At 44.4% G+C, this 23,290-nt stretch overlaps 1 protein-coding gene and 1 long non-coding RNA gene across 2 annotated transcripts in view; one reads left to right on the forward strand and one right to left on the reverse strand.

Moving 5' to 3' along the window:
- The window catches only part of LOC107128290 (uncharacterized), a 90,821-nt gene that overhangs the window by 26,777 nt on the left and 40,754 nt on the right, over nt 1-23,290 (forward strand). The gene's annotated exons all lie outside the window — the stretch shown is intronic.
- On the reverse strand, nt 1,972-13,794 carry LOC102133902 (pregnancy-specific beta-1-glycoprotein 7). Its single transcript, XM_045379552.3, has 6 exons — nt 13,629-13,794; nt 12,052-12,411; nt 6,118-6,396; nt 3,131-3,409; nt 2,483-2,737; nt 1,972-2,066 (listed from the first exon to the last, which is right to left on the reverse strand). Exons 1-6 carry the CDS (start codon nt 13,708-13,710, stop codon nt 1,972-1,974), a joined length of 1,350 nt encoding a protein of 449 aa, XP_045235487.3. The 5' UTR covers nt 13,711-13,794.

The following is a 23,290-nucleotide window of genomic DNA, read 5'->3' on the forward strand; positions in this document are numbered from 1 at the left end:
TAGGGACTTTGCCTTCTTCATTTCTGTATCTTTTTGGAACACATGAATTGGTCATAGGAAAAGGTCTCAATCACACATAGGTTTTGTTCTGAGTCTCAGGTTCACAGGCTAATCCTAAAGTCTTTGTTCTGCACGAGGTCAGAGATTGCTTGTGATGAAGGGTGTGGTTAAGTCTGTAGTGCAGATGGTGGAGGGGAGTTCACCCTGTTTTTAGACATAGCATTGGAACTAAGAATGTTTTGTCTATATGGGTGAAGGGGCAGGGATGTGTAGGAAGACAGTTCTAATTAGGATGGAGGAATTATACTAGGAAGTAGAGGTAAAGGAAGTGAGAAGGATTAGTAAATAGAAGAAATGTGAACTTACCAAATAGGCTAGAGTAGATGCCTGGAGATTCCTGATTAAGTGAATTAACTAGATTTTAGGAAGGTAATGAGGCAGTCCTGTGCAAGAAAGGTTTCAAAGTCTGGAGGCAAAAAGTCAAGCAACACTTTGAGAAGTGGTTGAGCTTTATGGGAATGGAGAGAATTACACTATTGAGAAATGTGAAAAATAATGAAGAGGGTTTCATAATGTGAAATTGTGTTTCTCATTGGAACGAGCAGAGGCTGGAGATAATTATGTCTAAAAGACAGTGGGGTACAGGGAGCATAAAGGCCACGGAGAAAGGGAACTGCAGGAATTAGTGTTGAGAAGCAGGAGTTTGGTGGAGGAAGGTGGAGATCCAGTCCCAGATACAGGCAAATAAGTCTTCTCCCTCTCCCAAGCATGGCAGTCAGCCCTTCAGGAAACGGGACAAGAGAAAAGGCCATCATACCTGCCAGTCTTCCTGAAATACAGAAATGACATCACGGTTGCTATATCAGATTAAGGCCAGGATGGACGTCCTAATACTGCACGAGCTGTCATGGAAAGAAAAGAAAAGGAAAGAAGGAATGGAGGTGATGTTATTTTACAGGGGGGAGCCTCAGGAACAAGCATGTAACATGAGGTACTCTATAATTGTTTCTTCAAGGAATACATTATTCTGTTGGAAATTTGATGGGAGATGATTATATTCTTGCAGTTCTTTTCCACCTCACCATGTTTCTAGGTGGCTGATGAGTCCTCTATCAATTCTCTAGTGCACTCAGATATTTCAGAAGACTTTCAGATGTGAGAAAGGCTGATTGCTATTTTCTATGTCATTAGAAATGTAGACCTTTCAACCTTTTCATGGTTGCATCTTTTTCTCAGTGTCTCTGTTGTGGCAGCCATGAATCAGACCCTGCCAGGTCTCCATGGCAGGGACCTGATTGACAGAAGGCCCAGGTCAGTGCATTTCAAGTTCACAACCTCCTTTGCACAGAAAGCTTCCTTCCCACAGGCTCCCAGCAAGGGCGTGAAAGCAAACCTAGTTCTCTGAGGCTCTCTTTAACTTTAATGGGTGACTGGTTGGAGGACTCCACATCAGCCTTGCAAAAACTCTCTTAGAACTGCATTGATACCTAAAACTTCTTTCTCTTTCTTTAACACAGGAGTCAACTTTGCATAGTGGTCTGTGGGTTCTCCCATACTACCTTCATGCCTGCCCCACATTCCCTCACAGGTGTCTTCCATGATAAATTATCTTATGTCCAATCCCAACCTGGATGCATCTCAGTTGGTAAAAAGTAACATACCACTCTTGATTCTTTGCACTTAGCTTTTTTCCTTTCTCTCCCACAAGTAGTCAGTAACCATGTCCTAGTGTTTTATGTGGTACCTCTTTTTCTCTATATATATGGAAATAGGTACTGTTGAGGGGCACGTCCTATGTGCCAGATCCTGTGCTAAATACTTTACCTGCACCTCATTTAATTCACACAGTAACCCTGTCAGGTAGATATTATTCCCATTTTGCCAATGAAAAGACACAAGCTTAGAGTAGTGTAAAATCTCTCCTGGTGTCATATGGCTAGTAATAGGTGGATCTCAGATTTGATTCTAGGACTATTTAACCTCAAGGCTAATGACGATGGTAGTAATATAGCAGCTGACATTGGTTCGTCTGTGTGTGGCATCTTGTTTCATTGACTGCATGAAACCTTTAAAAGAATGGTATGAAACAAGCTCTCTTCTACTTCAGGATATGAAAGAAGAACAAACTAAACCCAAGCACAGTGATTGAAGGAAACAATATGGGTTAGAGTGGATAAAAATAAAATGGAGAATGGAAAAAGAATAGAGGAAATTAATGAAACCAAATTTGATTCTTCAAAGTAAAATCAACAAAATTGAAGACCATTAACTAGACTAAGAAAAAAAGAGAGAAGATTAAAATTACTAAAATCAGAGAAGAGAGTCTGTAGAGACAAATTAGGAGGGTTCAGGAGGAGAATTTAGGATTTGCTTCTGCCCGTGGGGCACAAGCTGGGAATAAAAATGTTTTCCTGACTCTTCTCTGAAAGCCAGATAGACTCCACCTAAAATCCTGTTGACAATGATGCAGGGATCCACTTACCAAAGACTTTGATCCTCTTGAATGTGGAACGTACCCTGCCAGTGGCTGAGTTACGAGCAGAGCAACCATAGAGCCCGCTATGCTCTGTAGTAATTCGGGGGATAGAGAGCTCTTGTCCTGATTGCAGAAACTTCCCATCAATCGTCCAACAATACTCTGCCGGTGGGTTAGAGTCCGCGAAGCAGGACAACTGGAGGGCTTTTCCTGAATGGTAAAAGGTACTTGGAGGGAAAATCCTGGGGATGTGTGGACCATCTGGATTAAAGAGAATAAAGCCACAGGTGATGTTGTCTGAGGGAAGGGGATGCTCCTGGTCTCTTAAAGGGACACAGTGTCCCTCTGAGTCAAGACACACCCTCAAGACCCAGCCAAACCCCTTCTGTGTTCACTGAGACGAGGCCTGAGGTATTCACCTGTTTCTCCCATTAAAGGCTGTAGACCCCAAGTCTTCCATGACAAGAGCAGCCCCTCCCCTTCTATTCTTGGTTAAGGCTGTGCTTACCCAGGTTTCCCCAGGGCAGGGACTCATGGCCAGCTCGTGTGTCCAGAAATAAAATGTCTGTACTTGGACCTGAGAGACTGAGATGCCTGGCCTCTGGTTGTTTGGATTTTAGCTGGTGGCCTGGCCCAGAGAGGAACCAAAGATACAAAGGACATCCAGGGTGACTGGGTCACTGCACATGCTACCAACTCGGTCCCGTGTTTCACATTCATAGGGTCCTGTGTCATTTCTTGTGACATTGGCTAGAATGAGGATCCTGTTTTTACCGGGTTGCTTTAGCCTGGGACTGGCCGGGAGGCTCTGACCATTTACCCTCCACAAGTAGGTGTAGCCCTGAGTCTTAGGTTCACAGGTTAAGGCTACAACATTCTTATTCTCCATGGGGTTGAAGTTGTTGTTGGTGATGTAGGGCTTGGGCAGCTCCGCTGTGTGGATAAGAGAGAAGTTTGTCCTGTGTAGCACCTTTGATTCCTCCACAGGCATGCTTCAATCAGAGTTGGCATCTCCCACCTCTTAGCCCACCCGAGTCCTTGAAACTCAATAGCTGGTGCATGTGTCACAAGACAGATGCATGATGATCTAAGGGCTCAAAGACTGTGAGGCCGCCTGCTCTGTCTTAGGGAAGCACAGACTTTCTCAAGTGTGAATTCATCAGCAGTGTTGGGTCATGGACAGACACATCAGTGGGAGTCACAGCCCCTGGTACCCCTCCCAGTCCCTCTCTAATGAACTGACTGGCTGGCTCACCTTGGGTTCCTTACCTGGAATGTGCAACTGCTGGGCCCCTTCCAAATTCCATCCTACTTTGCCCCCCTAGATGTGATTTCTCTGCAGCTTCCATTTCCAAGGATGTTCTAGAGATGAGTAATAATGGGACTTCCCATTGTCCTGAAACCCTGAAGATACTGAGTAGCCTGGCCTGGGACTGGATGTTTCAGCAGAAATAAGACAGGGGAGACCAGAGTCAAGCCTGGAGGTCAGTTCAGTCATTAGGCAGTGGAGGCACAAGGTGGGGCAGTTTTTTGCAGGTGTTTCATGCTGACTTACTTGAGCCAGTGACTTCCAAAGATAAAGCAGAGTGCAAGGAATGATCTAGAAAGAGTGAAGGGGACAGACAAGAGCTGGTGGCTTTGGAACAGAACCATGTTCCCTGTTCTGGGTTCTTTAAGTTTCCTCTCCTTCTGCAGAGGGCAGGTGAGGACTATGTGGATCTTTCCAGAAATACATGTGGACATTTGCAAAAGCAGAATTGACTGGTGGAAAGGGTGGGAATGAACTGCTGGAAATCTGGTCCTCATGGACCATGTGTGTTTGATGGATCTGAGACAAATTTGGGGAGAAATTTTGCAAATATTTTCTTCCATTGGACCCTCTACTCTCTGATTCCATGGATTTGACTACTCTAGGGACCTCATGTAAGTGAATTCTAGAGTGAATCTGAGAATAGACTGCTGGTTGCCAGGAGCTGGGAGTGGGGAGAATCAGAAGTTGTTCATGTGTGTGCAGTTTCAGTTATGCAAGATGGGGAGGTTCTAGAGATCTGCTGTACAGCTCAGTGCCTACAGTTCACACAGACTGAGTATTTCTTATGCATAAGACTTAGGACAAAAAGTGTTTTGGATTTCTGACATTTCTTGATTCCCACTATTTGTCATATACTTACTGGTTTAGCATCCCAAATCTGAAGGATTCAAAATCTAAAATGCTCCAGTGAGCATTTCTTTTCAACATCAGATTACTACGCCAAAGTGGGAGGTGATAGGCCAAATACATTCTTGCCCTTTTTTTTTCTCTCACCATGTTTCTAGCTTGGTAATTAGTTTTTGGTCACTTCCATACTGGCCATGCTGCACTCGTATATTTTTGAAGGCTTTGGGATGTGAGAGAGGCTGATTGCTACTTTCTATGTCATCAAAACTTTCCAATTTTTCATGGTTGCACTTTTTCTCAGTGACTCTGTTGTGGCCATCATTAATAAGAGCCTGTCAAGTCAGATTTAATACAGATTTTTGTAATTCCGCAAAAAATGTTACTGGGATTCTGGTAGGGGGTGCATTGAATCTGCAGCTCACTTTGGGTAGTATTGTCATCCTAACAATATTGATTTTTCCAATCCATGAAAATGAAATGTCTTTCCATATATTGATGTCGTCTTTAATTTCTTTCAGTAATGTTTTGGAGTTATCAGGGTATAACCCTTTGACCTTTTTGGTTAAACTTATTCCAAAATATTTTATTCCTTTTGATGTTAATGTGAATTGAAATTCTTTTCTTAATTTCCTTTCAGATTGTTCACTGTTAGTGTATAGTCTAAAGAATGATCAAGAAAGAGTCAAGGGGACAAGCATAAGCTGGTGGTTTAGAAGCTGAAACATATTCCCTGTCCTGGGTTTTTGATTTTCCCTCGCCCTTAGCAGAGGGCAGGTGGCTCTTCCCTGATAGCCAGATAGACTTCACTGGAAAACATATTGCCAGTGCTCCAGGGATCCACTTAGAAGGGACTACGATCCTTTTGATTATGAGATTTGTCCCACCAGCGGCTGAGTTATGGATGAAACAGACATAGACTCCTGTATGTTTTAGTGATCTGGGGGATAAAGAACACTTGTGCTGATTGCTGGAACATCCTATCAATCAGCCAAGAATGCTCTGCCAGTGGGTGAGAGTCTGTGAGGCAGGAGAGCTTGGGGACTTCCCCTGCATGCTAATAGGTGTTTGAAGAAGAAATGGTGGGGGTATCCAGGCCATCTGGAGCAAAGAGAATAAAGTCACAGGTGATGTTGTCAGAGGGACGGGAAAATCCTGGTCTGTGGAAAGGCCACAGTGACCCTGTGAGCTAAGTCACAACACTGAAGTCCCAGCCAAATCCCTGCTGTGTCACTGATCTGGAGCCTGAGACATTCACCTGTTTTTCCCATCGTAAGCTGTGGACCCTGAGTCTCCCATGACAAGAACAGCCTCTTCTCTCCCATTGGTGATCAAGCCAAAGCCTACTCTTAGTAGTCATGGTCAGCTTTGATATCCAGGGCTAAAGGTCTCTGTACTTGCACCTGACAGGGACTGGGAGGCCTGGCCTCTGGCCATGTGTATTTGGGATGGCAGCCTGGCTCACAGAGGAACAGAAGATACTCACAGAGGAGATTCAGGGTGACTGGGTCACTGCGGCTGGAACTCACTGGGTTCTTCATTTCACATTCATAGGGTCCTGCAGTATCCTTTGTGACATTAAATAGAACGAGGGTCTTGTTGTTTTCCGACAGCTGCAACTTGCCACTGATAGGGAGGCTCTGACCATTTATCCACCACAGGTAGCTTACGTCCTGAGTGTCAGGATCACAGGATAAGATGACAGTCTCCGTGGCCTCCCTGGGGTTTAAGTTGCTGCTGGAAATGGAGGGCTTGGGAATCTCCACTGTGCAGATAACAGAGAGAAGATTGCCTTGTGTGGCACCTTTGATTCCTCCAAAGACATTTTTCAATCAGAGATGGCATTTCCCACCTCTCAGCCCACCCAAGTCCCTAAAAGCCCACGGCAGGTGTGTGTGTTACAAGACAGATGCATGGCAATCTGAGGGCTCAGAGATTGTGAGGCTGCCTGTTTTACGTGGGAGAAGCACAGACTTTCTCAAGTGTGAATTGAGCAGCAGCATTGGCTCATGGAAAGACACGGGACCAGCAGTCACAGCCCCTGGTGCCTCTCTGAGTCCCTCCCTCTCCAACTGCCTGCCTGGCCCACCCTGTGGTCCTCACCTGGAGCATGCAGTACTGGAATCTTCTTAGTTTCAGTCTTACTTTGTCCCCCAAGGTATGTTTTCTCTGTAGCTTCCCTTTCCAAGGACATCCTAGAGATGGATGATGGAACTTTCCATTGTCCTTAAACCCTTTGGGTACTGGGAAGCCTGGCCTGGACTGGGTACTTCAGCAGAAATAACACAGGGGAGACCAAAGTCAAGCCTGGAGGTCAGTTCAGTCATCAGGCAGTGGAGCCACAAGGTGGGGCAGTTTTCCCAGCTGTCTCATAGTGACTGACTTGAGCCAGTGACCTCTAAAGATAGAGCAGAGTCCAAGGAATGACCTACAAAGAGTGAAGGGGACAGGCAAGAGCTGATAGCTTTGGACCAAGATCATGTTCCCTGTTCTGTGTCCATGATGTTCCCTTCCCCCTGTAGAAGGCAGGTGAGGACCATGTGGATCTTTCTAGAAATACATGTGGATGTTTGCAAATGCGGAACTGACTGGTGGAAAGGGTGAGCATGAACTGATGATGGAAGTCTGGCCCTCATGGACCATATGTGTTTGGTGGCTATTAGACCAATATTTGGGAAGAAGTCTTGCAGATGCTTTCTCTCATTAGACATTCTACTCTCTGATTCTATGAGTTTGACTACTCTATGTACCTCATCTCAGTGGATTCCAGAGTGAATCAGAGAGTAGAATAGTAATTTCCAGGAGCTGTGGTCGGGGAATAGGGCATTGTTCCATGGCTGTGTGGTTTCAGTTAGGCAGGTTGAGGATGATCTAGAGATCTCCTGCACAGCTTCATGCCTATAGTTCATGCAGATAAAGTGTTCCTTATGCAGAAAGCCTAAAACCAAGTGTTTTGGATTTCTAACTTTTTTTTATTTTGGAATATTTGCAGTAGATGTACTGGGTCAGCATCCCACATCTGAAAAATTTTAAATCCAAAATGCTCCAGTGAGCACTTCTTTTTAGCATCACATCAGCGGTCAGAAGTGTTGGATTTTGGAGCATTTCACATTTTGAATTTCCGGATTTGGGATGCTCAATTTGTAATACTGTAATTTTCCCAAAAATAGTTATCTGGAGTTTAGGCCTCATGTTATGTTCTGACTCTAGTAACAAAAAAAAACAAAAAAAAATTTGGAGGAAACATTAAAATGTTGTCATAAGTGGAAATTTTTACTGATGGTCCAAACATCTAAGATCAATTGCTGGTAGTAGTATTTCTCTTGATACCCAATTAAGGTTTAGGTGTGGGGTGAATTCCAGCAGGATCACATTATGCTCAAAGAAAGATACCAACCGTGATTTGAAATTAGCAAGTCCTTAAGTAGAGAGAGTCCCGTTAAAAGGACAGAACTGGTCAGTGTGTCAATTACATAAAGGGAGGAATGATGCCGAATTAAAAGAAGAGATGTGTGTTATGGTAGTAAATATAGAAGGAACTCTCTGTTTCTAATTTCTGTGCAGAGTTAGGAAAAATGGGGAGGAGCCCAGAACAGGTATGTGAAATGCTTTCTTCATTTTCTCTTAACCTCAGGAAATACAACTCGAGTTTCAGTTTGTGTGAATTAGGAAGAGTCTAAGTGAGACGCCAATGGCTCATGTGTCGCCCACAAGAAGAACCCCACCTTATGAAAATGGCATCATCATGAGGAAACAGTTGTATGTGGCACAGGCACTAAAACCACTAGATAGCACCCACATGGCCACCTGCAACAGGTCCCCGAAACCACCAGTATTCCCATTACGTGTATGTTACAGCCTTGGTAGTTGTCCCGCAACTACAAAGTTTTAAAATTGCTATTGTCAATACAAAATGTTGAATATGAAGTAGAATATGTTGTTCCACTTTTTTCCCCCATTCTTTTTGAACTTTCCTGTTTCGCTTTTGGAAGTTTCTATCGACACATCCTCAAGCTAGGGATTCTTTCCTCAGCTGTGTGGAGTCTACCAGAAAGCATCAAAAGCATTCTTCATTTCTCTAACAGCTCTTTTTTTTTTTTTTTTTTTTTTTCTGAGACGGAGTCTCACTCCGCTGCCCAGGTTGGAGTGCACTGGCATGATCTTGGCTCACTGAAAGCTCCACCTCCCTGGTTCACGCCATTCTTCTGCCTCAGCCTCCCAAGGAGCTGGGACTACAGGCGCCCGACACCATGCCTGGCTAATTTATTTGTATGTTTAGTAGAGATGGGGTTTCACCGTGTTAGCCAGGATGGCCTCGATCTCCTGACCTTGTGATCCGCCCACCTCAGACTCCCAAAGTGCTGGGATTACAGGTGTGAGCCACTGTGCCTGGCCATCTCTGAGGGATTTTAACGAGTTGTTGACTTTTGAGTTTGTTCAGCTTTTTACTTACTGTTAGAACCGAATGACAAATTTCAAGCTTCTTATATGCCTGACAGGAAACCAGAAGTCTCTAGGTAGTGACTGGGAATGTGAACTCCACAGTAGGTTGAGGATGGAGTCACAAGTGAAATGGGTGAAATCAGCCCATGGGCTTCGGAGACGGCAGACCTGTCCAGCCTCTGACACCCTGGTGAGTCAGTGCAAAGATTACAACAGTGACAGCAAACTAGCATGGCTGACTCCATCTGGCATCTAGTCTCAGGCTGGCTGTCCTCACTCATTCCTGGACATAGGCCAGGCTAACCATGGGAGGAATTTAGTTTATGGTTTAACTTTGAAGAAAAAATGATAATAGTTCCTCCATAAGACTAATTCCCTTATTTTGCCAGGGATTGCCTTTGCAAAACTGGTGAAAGACCATGAGACTAAGATTATAGGAGGGAACTGAATTCTGCTAAAATGGAGGCACAGTTTCTATAATCCCTTACTGCTCAAATGTCATTTGGCCAGAGTTTACAAAATTTGTAACTAATTGCTCCTATAGATAACATCACTATTGTAGAACCTGAGATTGGTCTTTTGAGATGTTTCTCATTTCTTGCATTCTGGTAACCCACTGACCTCATCCATACCCATGACTAATGGCTCAGCTAGTCACGTGGTCCCCACCTAGAGTCAGATTCAAGCACAAAAGATCATTTCCCTCCGCCCACATGATTCCATCCCCAAACAATCAGCAGTACCCATCTTTTAGTCCTGTGCCCCTGAAACTATCCTTGAAAATTTCTAACCCCTGATCCACTAGGGAGGCTGATTTGAGTAATAATAAACCTCTGTCCTCCTGTTTGGCAGACTTGGAGTCATTAAAATCTTTCTTTACTGAAAATCACCAGCGGGATAAATTGGTTTGGTTTGTGCAGGAGGCCAGAAGAACTTGTCTGGGAATTATAAGAGTGGATAGAGGATCTGCCTATCCCTGTCCCATGGTCTTGTCCACAGATCAGCCTCACAAAGGAAAGAGCCCTGGGTGGGGATACAGTGGAAGCTCATTCTCTTAGTGACCTGGGGACATTGGCTTGAGATGAAGCCTGGCAGGAGTGGAAACTCCAGTTGATTTCTGTGCCTTTCCTATTTCCTGGGAGGTGGGCCAGGTCACAGTGTTAGCAGGAAGGGAACAGAACAGTCAGCCTAGTTAGAGGGAGTGTCTGGGGAAAGGCTAGGGATGGAGGAAGAAGCTGTGCAGGACAGGGCTTGCCAGGTAGAATGAAGTGGGAGGAAGATGAGGGACACAGAGAAGCAGAGAGAGGCAGAGACAGCATGGCAGTGAACAGTGGGGCCTACAGTGACTTCAGAGACCCCAGGGACCAGGTGCCCCCATTTCCACAGTCCAGGACCAGGGACCCTGATAACCCTCCAGTGACCAAAGAGCTTCAGAGTTATACATGAGGTGGGGTGGCTTTAGGGGCAAGAGGTAGTGGGGGGATGAAACATGGGTGTCAGCCTCTGAAGGAAAAGGGACAGGTGTGGCTAGAACTTCCTAGGATTCTGCATCCAAGATCCAGTCTCTAAAGAGGTTATGGACCATTCATTCCTTCATTCAATTCCTTCATTTGTTATGCGAGAGCTCCTGAGTGTGTGTCTCTCACTGGGCCTGTGCTGGTGCGGGGTGTGAGTGGGGAAGGAAAACAAGGTCCTCTCCTTTATCCTGTCATGCCAGTGACATGGACACTTTGGGAAACAAGACTTCGGGTTCAGTGATAGGGGTTAAGATCTGAGAGGGACGCCTGGACATTTTTTGCACTGACTCTGACAGTTGAGGCAGGTGATTTAGTTCTGGAGAACAGACTAATCAGCTGACCATTTGCTCTCACTCCTCTGAGGTTTGGATGCCGAAGATGAAAGGATTTGAGCCAATAAATGACTATGGGGTCCTTGGAACCCAATAAGCCCTCACTTCTGGTGGAGGAGAGGATGGATCTATAGCTATAGACAGACCTCATGTGACCCTGATCTGCCTTTTCTGTTTGCCTGATTCTGGTTCAGTGACTGTGCCTTCCTGTGCCTCAGTTTTCACTCAGTCAAATAAGCTAAATGGCAAACGGACTGTGGCTTTTCATGCTATCTGTGAATACATTGTAAATTCTTCACAGTCACCTGACCTAATGCTTGGCACAGTGGAGGTGTTCACACAAACAGCATTTATTATTATTCACTTCCATGAGAGAGCACCTTTAGGTCAGATCCCTGTGGACAAGCTGCTGCCAGGTACATTTTCTCTCTTCTGTTTCTGTTTCTGGGGACATTATGTTTTCTATGGAGTGTCCTAAGCCTCACAAGGCAGTTGGCTGATGGCCTACAAAGCTTGTCTTTCTGTCTTCTCTGCTCTGAGTCTCAGGTGAAGAAAGCTCTGTCCTTGCCCAGACGAGGCTCTGAGGGCTGAGCCCTGGCTGGTGAGCAGCTCCAGGAGACACAGTCCTCAGACAGCTGGTAAATCCTTGGTCCCAGTAAGCCCTGCCACAACCCAGCCCTGGCACAGGCTCCTCAGCTTTATCTGGAGTAAGGATTTAGGGACAGGGGTCTGGGGTGAGGCTTCTAGGGCTGAGCTTCTCTGAGAGTATCTCAGGGGTCCTCTTTGGCAAAGCCCTACTCACTTCTCCAGGGTCTTTCTCAAGGTCAAGTTTATGAAGAGGGCATGAGGTGCTTGGCTGAGACTGATCTCCTCCTGCTGAGCACCCCCCACCCCATCAGACTGTCCTTCCTGTGCAGCAAGTGTCTGCAGGGTCTGGAGGCAGGAAAGGAATTCTGATCTGTTGTAGTTTGTCTCCTCTGTGTGTGTCCTGCACTAAATGCCGAAACCCCAACATGGGACATAATGCAGAGAGGGACACAGGCACAGTCTAGGCCTGACCTTCCTGTGTGTGCAAAGTAGAAGTGACCCCCGCCCCCCAACACCCAGGGATCATGTGGAATCACTCACGGTATAAGGTGAAATGTCCAGTTATTCTTTTAATCTTATCACCTCGCTTTATAATTTGTATGGTGTAGGATCCTGTGTCCTTCCGGGTGACATTCTGGATCAGCAGGGATGCATTGGAATATACTCTTTCTCGTCCACTGTATGCAGGCCCAAATATAATTGTGTCAGTGTCTATTGTATACGCTGTAATGAATTGGTGGAGGTCCATTATTTGCCCTTTGTACCAGACGTAGCCAGTAAGATTCTGGGGCAAATTGTGGACAAGTAGAAGAACATCCTTCCCCTCAGAAACTTTGGTTGGCTGGGCTTCAATCGTGACTTGGGCAGTGGTGGGCGGGTTCCAGAAGATTAAAAGTGATGCTAGGAGGTGGAGAGAGCATCAGTCAATATTGAGACCTATGTATTGGGGTGAAAAGATGGGGCCCTGGGTCCTGAGATCTCTTCAATCATCAGCCTTGAAGATACACACACACACACACACACACACACACACATGCCCCTTTTGTATGTGTGTGATTGTGTGTTTGTGTCCTACTGTTCTACTGGGTCAAGGTCAGTGGCACGAACCTCATTCTTTCAACGCTTCTGAACTCGGCATTTTTCTCTTTGGAATCCTCTTCCCTGGGGGTCTGCATGGCTCCCTCCACACTGCCCTCAGGTCCTGCTCACATCAGGGCATCCTTAGACTTCTTTCCTGACACCTCCTTCAGAGACACTGGGTCTTCCCTTTCTGATCTTTCCCTGCTCTGCTCCCTCCAGAGCTCTTGTCAACACCTGACCTCACATTCCAGATCTCTTTGCATGTCTGTCTTCCTGCCCATGAAAGCAGGAGTTCCGTGAGGACAGGGACTTTTGTGATCTTGGTTGTACCCCAGTGCCTCAGAGAGGCTGTAGACTCCTGTACATGTGAGGGTTCCCAGGGCCCTCCATGCCCGGGGTGTTTTGTCTGTTTCTTTCTTTCTTTCCCCAATTGTTGAGGTTTTTTGCTGAGGACAGTGTTTCATGCCCTGCTTATATGTTCATTTGAAGTGTCATCTGATACTAGTTATTATTATCATTTTTCAAAATGTGGTGACCAGTGATGATCAACCAGCAAAACAGAACACTTGAGATTTTCCTACCTCTTACCAATTCCTGTTCAATGTGATTTTCCTGTTTTGACCCCTGTCCCTCTCTGGTATATTTTCCCCTATCCAGACTCCAACAGAGCCTTCTTTCTTTTTTTTTTTTTGAGACAGAGTCTCGTACTGCCGCCCAGGCTGGCGTGCAGTTGGGCAATCTCGGCTCACTGCAATCTCTGCCTCCCAGGTTCATGCAATTCTCCTGCCTCAGCCTCCCGAGTAGCTAGGATTACAGGAGCACACCACCACACCTGCTAATTTCTTGTATTTTTAGTAGAGACTGGGCTTCACTGTGTTGAGCAGACTGGTCTTGAACTCCTGACCTCATGATCCGCCCACCTCAGCCTCCCAAAGTGCTGGCTTATTTTATTTTTTAGAACGCCATCCTCTCCAGGAAAATCCATCCAATCATTCTGCTTCCTCCTCCTGTCCTCTCCCAGGAAGTTCTCTCCTCACCTGTGAGCAGGAGCTCCTTCCAGGTGATGTGTAGTGTGTAGGGAGGCGCTGAGAGGGGCCCCATGGCTTGTGCCGCCTGCATGTTCTCCTGTGTGGAGATGATCCTGGGATCCAGAAACTTTCTGAGCACGGCTGTCAGCTGTGCTGTCCTTCCTCCTTCTGTGCTGAGCCTCTTCCCGGGGCAGGAGCACTTCTCAGGCTCATGGGTGGGGTCTGTGCCCAGGACACATCTCTGTCCCCTCCCCTCTCAGTCCTGCCTCCTTGTCCCTCCTTCTCTTTTTCCTTTTGTCTGTGTGTCAGGTCCCTGGGAATTGTGGAGGCCTCTGCCTTTTTCAGCAGTGATTCTGTCACCAAACCTCGCTACACACTATGTGCAGAAACACACACACACACACAAAAGAGACACACACAGACACACACAGTCACACACATACCCTGTAGGTTGGGCAAGCACAGTCCTGGGTCTCAGCCTCCTGCTGTCCCCATGGCTCTGGGTCAGGTGCACATTCACGCCCTTTGCCCTCTTTCATCCCCATCTGGCTCTCCCCTTCAGTGCAGGAGGCTGGAGCTGCACCAGCTCCCTGTCACAGGGACACCCCATTGTGCTGTGGGTGAGTTGTGTGTTGCCTGGTGACAGGGACCCTTCCTTTCTCTAATTGTGTCTAGCTTGGCTGCAGCTTCCAAGGATGAACATTCAGGACCTGGGTGTCTCAGAGGAAAGTGTCCTTCCTGGAGCTGTGCAGGGTGAGTCTCTCATGCCTCTTGGGAGGAGAGGCCTGTGCTTGTTGCTCAGTGGGGGCTGTGAGTTCCATGGTCAAAGGACAGTTCTCAGTCACTCTATTGCTCCCTGGGGTCTGGTGGCTGAGCTGGGGCTCAGGGTTTCTCATTTCTTCCTGACCATCTTTGGTGTCCTCTCTTCTCTGCCCAGCTGATTGTCCTGTGGTCACCACACCTTCCCTGTGGTGGTGCAGGAAGAAGTGGGGAGTTATCAGGAACCCCGTGGAACATGGCTCCTTGAGACACAGGAAGGGAGCCTGGGACAGAGCAGGGGTTCAGAGCTGGAGAGATTCATCCCAACTTACTCCATGGTCGTGATGGGCTCAGCCCTCCATGTGCTAACATACCCAGGGGTCTGTCCTGAGGGTTTTGACCTGTCCAAGATGCTCTCTGTAGAAGAGGAACAGGCAGTCGCCAGAGAGCCTGTCTGGAGGGACGTTGCTCACACTTGAGAGGGCGGGTGGGGGTGAGTTGTGTTCTGGGAGCAAAGAGCAATTATACCCCCTTCTCCCAGCAGGGACACAGGAGAGGTCTGTCTTCCCAAGGGACAGCCGGGGGCAGGTGTCCACATCCTGGATGGTGCCTGTGTGTGAGCATCACACGGGCTCTGAGCCCCAAGGGGTGCAGCGGGCAGACAGGTCACAGGGTGCCGGACTGATTCCCGGAGAGGCTGTGGGCCCTCAGGCAGCTGCTGTTCTGTGTTAGCGCTAGGCTTGGCTCCATGTTCACTGTTCTCCCTCTTTTACAATCGGATGTCCCGAACGCAGATTTTTGTCACCTTCTATGAGTTTGTGTTTGTGTGCAGTAGGCGGCACTGTGTATTCTCTGGGGGCAGTGATGTCTGGGGCTGAGCACTGCACATGGGCTTGGGAGCAGAAGATGGAGCAGCAGGGCGGGAGGATCAATGCCAGGGGAGTAGGGACAAGTCATTTTCATTTTCTCACTCCCAGGGACCTGAACCCAGGATTCTGACTCCAGGGCACAGTAGCACACCCTGCTGGTGTCCCTGGATGTCATGAGTGCCCATAGTGTCATGCTGCTTTGGCATTCCTTTTTTAAGGTGTAAATTTATTTGCCTCACATCAGAGGCAGGCCTTGCTCACCATGGCAGTTTTCAATACTGTATCTGGTTCAAGTTTCTCCAGTTGGTGGCCAGCGGTGAACTCTTAGAGGCATCTCTCCCACTTGGTGTGCTGGGCTCCCCTCTCTCCAGCTGCTTTCTTTAAACAGATAATTCTGACATTTACCCTCACATTTAAAGTGACTGCTTCTCAGTCACAGCATGATCTCCTTGTCCCAGTGTTTGCTGCTTGCTATCCATTAAAGCTCCCTGCTGCAAACCTGTCAGATAACACCTGGACTTAATAAAGCCATCGGCTTATCAGTCTCTTCTCTCCTGCCTGCCTGGGCTCGCTGACCTCTGTATCTGTGGTTTCCAGGTGTGCCGAGTGCTCACCAGTGTCTGTAAGTAGTAAAATCACTTACACTTTCATGTTGTGGTTGTATCACTATAGCCTCACATGCCATCCAGGGCCTGACATCGAGGCTGCCCTATGGGACCTGTGCTGGTTGAGCCCCTGCTGGAGCTCTTGTTTTGGGACCTCTGGTTCTGCTGGGGACAGGAGCTTCCAGCTAACTTGATTGAAAAACTGATACGTTTCATTGAAAACACTGGGTCAGATGATGTATTCATGGGCTTCAGCTGCCATAACAAACACCTTAGCCTGGGTGAATTAAATAATAGAAATCGATTTTGCACAGTTCTGTGAATAATGTGCTATTTTAACCACTTTAAAATGTACAATCAAGTGGAATTAACCACATACACAATGTTCAGTTCCCATCACCACTATTTTTCCTAGAAAATTTTTATCATTTTAAACTGAAATTTGTATCTTTTAAACAATAATAACTCCCTGTATTTTCCACCATAGACCTTGATCATCTCTGTCTCTGTGAATTTGCCTATTCTTGATGTTTCATATAAATGGAATTATATATATGTTATTTAGTTTCTGACATATTTCACTTAGCATAATGTTTCCAAAGTCCATGCATGTTCCAGCGCATGTCAGAGCCTCATTCCTCTTTATGGCAGATTAACATTCCGTTGTATGTGTTTATTTGTTTTGTTATGTGTTGATGAACACTTGGATTGTTTTCATATTTTATCTTTTGGGAGTAATGCTGCAATCAACATTCCCATGCGAGTACCTATTTGAGTCTCTGGATTCAGTTCTTTGGGTATATACCTAGGAATGGATGCTGTTTCATATGAGAATTCTATGATTAGCTTCTTGAGGAACAGCACAACTGTTTCTCCTAGTGGCTGTACCTTTTATATTCTCACCAACAATGTATGAGGATTCCAAATTCTACATAATGCTGCTACTTGTTATTTAACACTTCAAAAGAATGGTAGCCTTTTTTGTAGGTATAATGTGGTGTCTCATTGCAGCTTTGACTTTGCATTTTCCTAGTGACTAATGATGTTGAGTATCTTTTCATGTCCTTCTTGACTATTTGTATATCTTCTTTGAAGAAATGTCTATTTGAGTGTTTTGCCCATTTATAAATTGGATGGTTTGTCCTTTTGTTATTGAGTTGTAGCTAGTTCCTTATATTATCTGGACATGAAAACTGCCTATGTGTGATTTGCAAATATTTTCTCTCATTCAGTGTCTATTAATTATTTTCTTGATAATTTCCTTTGATGCCCAAAAGGCTCGCATCTTGATAAAGCCCAATTTATTTTTTTTTCCTGTTTCTCATGCTTTTGTGTCATATCTAAGAATCCATTGCACATTTGAGGTCATCAAGATTTACCTGTGTCTATTTTTAAGATATTTTTATAGTTATAGGTCTTATATTTAACTCACTGATCCATTTTTTTAGAGAATTGTTTGATATGGTGGGAGGTAGTTATCGAAATTCATTGTTTTGCTTGTGGCTATCTAGTTGTTTCTGCACTATCATTTGAAAGGAGAATTGTTGCTCCATTAAATTTTCTTGACACCCTCTTCAAAGAGCAATTAACCATAAATGTGAGGGTTTATTTCTAGATTCTCAATTCTATCCCGTTTGTCTTTATGTGTATTCTTATGCCAGCAGCTCCTGTTTTAATAATTATACTCCTTTGTGAGATTTCAAATAAGAAAGTTCAAGTCCTGCAATTTATTTTGGCAAGATTGCTTTGGCTATTCAGGGGTACTTTTTTGAAAGGTGAGGAGGCCCATGTTTCACAATTGGGAAAGCCTTTTCTGTCTTCTTCAGGGGGAAGTTTGGGAGAACGTTTTAAGAAACTTTAAGCAGGTAAATTGTCACCACTTTATTTGCTGAAATGCCATGTTGAAGTGTGCATTGCTGCTTGTGGAAGAATTGTGAGACCCTGGAAGCACTTGCCCACGTGGTGAGAGACAGTGAATTCCACAATGAGTGGCAGAGAGGACATTGTTTTGGGATACAATGTTGTTGGGGGAGTAGTATGCATCTCTACTTCTTTCTATCTCTGTACAGTGGGCATCTCCACTGGACACAGTAGGTTTTGAAATCCTTGTTTATCCTCTGGGGTCTGGGTCTTGGCTTACCTGTTAGCTGCAGTTGAAGGAAGCGTCTGCTAAGACAATGACACCCATGGGAAGAAGAAAGCTTCAGCAGAGTGAAAGTAGCTGAGGCTCAAAGAAGCCAGGAGAGTATGACTCTTAGAAACTATGGGTCAGCAGATGGGTGTCCTCGGGGGTAAATGGGCCACGCCAGTAGCCACTGCAGTGGACTGGAAGAAGGTAAGGGATGCTGGGTATCCCATGTTCTCTCTCAGCTCTCCAGCTGAAGATTTGGACCCTGGGCTGGTACTACCCAGCAGGGGAAGGGTATACAGGGATGGCTGCATATCAGGACCAAGTCCATGTCATCTTCTTAGGCATTGTTACCACGGATGGAGGATTCTGTTCAGAGACCTGGCCTGGACACATGGGAGGGCTGAACCCACCCCATTCTTTTACAATTATTTTAAGAAAACAGTATTAGCAAATGTGGTACATGTTTTATCCTGCTAGAATCAGTATTACTGTCACATTTTACAATGTGTCTCTTAGGAAATGGTGAGAGCCATCCACACAATATGCATTTAAAGGGGACTCTACTATAATTTCAGCTTTCATACCTTTTTATAGAAACCATCTTCTCTGCAAACACACAGGCAATATTTCTGTGTTAATTTCGATTGGGAACCCTTATGCAAGGTGGAGAGAGCCACATTTCACCCTGAGATGTTATGTAAAAGTTTGAGGTTGAGATGACAACAGCTTCTGTTGTTACCCTCAGAAGCTACTACATGTGAAATTCTAACGACTGCATTATCCTGCCAAGTGAAAGAGGCAGGCGTAAGCAAGAACAGTTAAGAGGGGTGAGAGCCTCATCATGATGGGGAGTCTTGTTCTGACATCTTGGGAAAAACTGTCCACAGTGTGAAGTCATCAACTTGTCCTGGTTTGCAGTTTGAGCATCTGTCGTTATGGCATCAAACATTTTGGTGAGCTCTGAGTGTTTCGCATTCAGGTACAAGGGTTTTCCCATGAAATTTACATTGAGTTGTCCACCTCCAGCTTATAGGCCTTTTGGAACAGAGTGGTTCTTGTTCTTAGTGATTCCGTGGGAGAAAATGGAATTGGAGGAGCTAGTAGAATTCAGGGTAATGTCCAGTCTGCAGGTGGATAATAAAAATACAGAAACAATGAACAGAGCTGCAATCTCATATCAGGTATAATACAGTTTTTATTTTCCACATAATTTTTCTCTGTATAGGCATCTCTATTTTTACCAATAATAATTTCAGTACAATAAATTTGTTTGCAAAATAGGTTGAGTTTCTTCAAACATGGTCTGATTCTTTACATAAGTGTAGCAAGAGTAGCAGTGCACCGTGTGGCTCTCTTTTAAAATTTTCTTTGCTCTAAGTTTTTCTAAGGAATCTCAGATTAAACTTTTACAAACCTCTTGAGAATAGGAATCCAAACCGAGGCTGACTTCAGACTTTGCCTGCAGTTCATATTGGTTCATTCTATCTATATTCTTAAATATAACATCCCGATCAAAGCCTTGGTAATATAACCAATGTTTTCAAATGAGTCCTGTTACAAAGACAGCAGACTGTTACTGTACTTGTGCAAACATCAGTATTATCATAAACATATCAATACTCATGAATAGTTGCCCAATTCTGGGGCAGTCAGGTAGAGAGCAAAAGTCAATGTTTCAATTATTGTTCCCAAAAGTATAGTTTATTGAACTATGTAAGCTATAGATAGACTAAAAGAAAAAAATTCAGTAAATCTAGAAAACAAACCATTTAAAGAATCAGCAAATTTTCAAATAAAAATAATAAAAACATTATCCTCATTATTATCATTTATTTCAATGAAATCAATGTTTTTCCTGCTTGGTCTAGGCTGGGAATTTTATGAAGATATCAGCCTGTTTGTTAAAGTTTTGGAATTTCTTAGACAGTTCAGCAGTATAATCTTAAAATTATCAGAAACTTGTATTAAAGTGTACTTGCCAGCATCTTTTCCATAAATCTCCTTGAAAAGGAAGCAATTTTGGACTGCAGTTGATTGGAAATGCTTTGAGGAAGAATAAAAACAACTGTGAATGACAAAGATTTTAAATGACTATAGTTAAAACTCTGATGAGAATTCATTATGATAATGACACAGCTCACATAAAAATTTAGTTACTTCTGTGGTATGTGACATTATGGCTGATAACATATTTAATTTCTAGAAATGTCATATAATTTTTGGAACAATCATATCAGTAACATACCCATAAATATAATAGAGAAGGTTTAGCATCCCTTATCACATTATTTTAAAATGCTTTTCATATAATTTTACATATCAAATGAAGTGGATTTTCCATGTAGCTTGTGTTTCTCAACAGGATTACTGAGTTCTTGGTGGAGCCCATTAATGAATAGGGCCAAGAAAGTATAGGCTTATGTATGTTGAAAAATTTCCCTAGGTAATTTCAATACTCCCAGCTAATAATCATTAATTTAGGTCTAAGTTTTGCCTATTAGAACAGGTGTTCTTTATCCTGGTTACACATTGGTAGCATCTGGGAAGACTTAAAAATTACCAATTATCGAGGGAACCAGCCCCCAATATTTCAATGTAGGTTCTTTTCTATTTTCCCTAAGTATCGGCCAGTCTGATAAATAAAGGGAAAGAGTACAAAAGAGAGAAATTTTAAAGCTGGGTGTCCGGGGGAGGCATCATATGTCGGCAGGGTTCCGTGATGCCCCCGAGCTGTAAAACCAGAAAGTTTTTATTAGCAATTTTCAAAGGGGAGAAGGGGAGGGAGTGTACAAATAGGGTGTGGGTCACAGAGATCACATGCTTCAAAGGCAATAAAATATCACAAGGCAAATGGACAGGGCAAGGTCACAAGGCCAGGTCAAAACTAGAATTGCTGATGAAGTTTCATGTCCCACTGTGCACGTATTGTCATTGATAAACATCTTAACAGGAAACAGGGTTCGAGAGCAGAGAACTGGTCTGACTAGAATTTGCCAGGCTGGAATTTCCTAATCCTAGCCAGCCTGAGGGCACTGCAGGAGACCAGGGTGTGTTTCATCCCTATCAACAACCGCATAAGGCAGACACTCCCAGAGCGGCCATTTTAGAGGCCTCCGCCTGGGAATGCATTCTTTTCTCAGGGCTGTTAATTATTAATATTCCTTACTGGGGAAAGAATTCAGTGATATTTCTCTTACCCGTTTTTGGCAATAAGAGAAATAATCCTGTCCTGCCCAGCTCCCAGGCAGTCAGAACTAATGGTTATCTCCCTTGTCTCCTGAACATCGCTGTTATTCTGTTTCTTTTCTAGTTGCCCAGATTTCATATTGTTCAAACACACATGCTCTACAAACAATTAGTGCAGATAACGCAATCATCACAGGATCCTGAGGTGACATACATCCTCAGCTTACGAAGATGACGGGATTAAGAAATTAAAGTAAAGACAGGCATAGGAAATTATAAGAGTATTGACTGGGGAAGTGATAAATGTCCATGAAATCTTCACAATTTATGTTAAGAGATTGCAGTAAAGACAGGCGTAAGAGGCCGGGCGCGGTGGCTCAAGCCTGTAATCCCAGCACTTTGGGAGGCCGAGATGGGTGGATCACGAGGTCAGGAGATCAAGACCATCCTGGCTAACACGGTGAAACCCCGTCTCTACTAAGAAATACAAAAAAAAAAAAACTAGCCAGGTGAGTTGGCGGGCACCTGTGCCTGTAATCCCAGCTACTCGGGAGGCTGAGGCAGGAGAATGGCGTAAACCCGGGAGGCGGAGCTTGCAGTGAGCTGAGATCCGGCCACTGCACTCCAGCCCGGGTGACAGAGCGAGACTCCGTCTCAAAAAAATAAAAATAAAAATATAAATAAATAAATAAATAAAATAAAATAAAATAAAAAAAGACAGGCGTAAGAAATTACAAAAGTATTAATTTGGGGAACTAACAAATGTCCATGAAATCTTCACAATGTATGTTCTTCTGCTGCGGCTTCAGCTGGTCCTCCATTCGGGGTCCCTGACTTCCCACAACAACCAATGCCTGAGTCTCACTTTAGACCATAAATTGAATCCTGTGGGTGGGGCTTGGGCATCCATTTAAATAAATATTTTCCAGTGATTCCAATGTGTAGCTATATTTCCCATCAGATTTCTCTGATTTCTTGTGGCATTCACTTTTTTCTATTTTGGTATTATAATTATTTTTTGGGTCTTATCATCTATCTTGGGCTTTATGTTCCTTGGGGTAGAAACTTTGCATTCTTCATTTCTGTATCTTTCATGAACATATGAGTTGGTTATCAGGAAAAAGGTTTTCAATCACATGTAGGTTGTGTTCTGAGTCTCAGGTTTACACATTAATGCTAGAGTCATTGTTTTCCAGGAGGTCAGAGGTTGTTTGTGATGAAGGGTATGGGTAAGCCCATAATGCAGATGGCAGATGGGAGATCACCCTGTTTTTAGCCATAGCATTGGAACTAAGAATTCTATGTGTATATCAGGTGGAGGGGAAGGGATATGTAGAAAGACAGATTTAATTAGAATGGAGGAATTATACTAGGGAATAGAGGTAATGGAAGCAATAAAAATTAGTAAAGAGAAGAAATGTGAACTTATCAAATAGGCAAGAGTAGATCCCTGAAGATTTTTGATTAGGCGAGTTAACTAGAATTTAGGAAGGTAATAAGGCAGCCATACACAAGGACGATTTCAAAGACTGGAGGTAAGACAAGCAGTACCTCTAGCAATTGTCAAGGTTGTGGGAATGGAGAGAATGACAAAAGTTGAGAGATATTAAAAAGGATCAAGAGGGTTTTATAACATATTGTTGAATCTGGGAAACAAATGAGCAGAGGCTGGGGATAATTATGTCTAAGAGGCACTGGCGGGTACAGGGAGCATGAAGAACAGGGGAAAAGAGACCTGCAGGAATAAGTGCTGAGAAGCAGATGATTAGTGGGAGGAGGAGGAGATCCAGTCCCAAATACAAGCAAAGAAGTTATTTCCCTCTCCCAAGCATGGGAGTCAGCCCTGCAGGAAGCAGGACAAAAGGAAAGGCTGTCATACCTGCCAGTCTTCCTGAAATAAACTACACCAGGGCTGCTATACAGAGCCACACTGGCAAGTACTCCAATCATGATGCCAACAGTGCCTCTAGCTGAGAGGCCAGGAAAACTTCCTTGTACTGAAGTATCTGCCATGGAAAGAAAAGAAGACAAGGAATAAAGGTGATGTTATTTTACAGTGCGATACCTTAGGAACCATCACTCAGTATGAAGTAGTTTCTACTTGTTCCTTCAAGGATTATA

The sequence above is a fragment of the Macaca fascicularis genome, chromosome 19 (genome assembly GCF_037993035.2).
Source record: "Macaca fascicularis isolate 582-1 chromosome 19, T2T-MFA8v1.1".
Taxonomy (NCBI): Eukaryota; Metazoa; Chordata; class Mammalia; order Primates; family Cercopithecidae; genus Macaca; species Macaca fascicularis.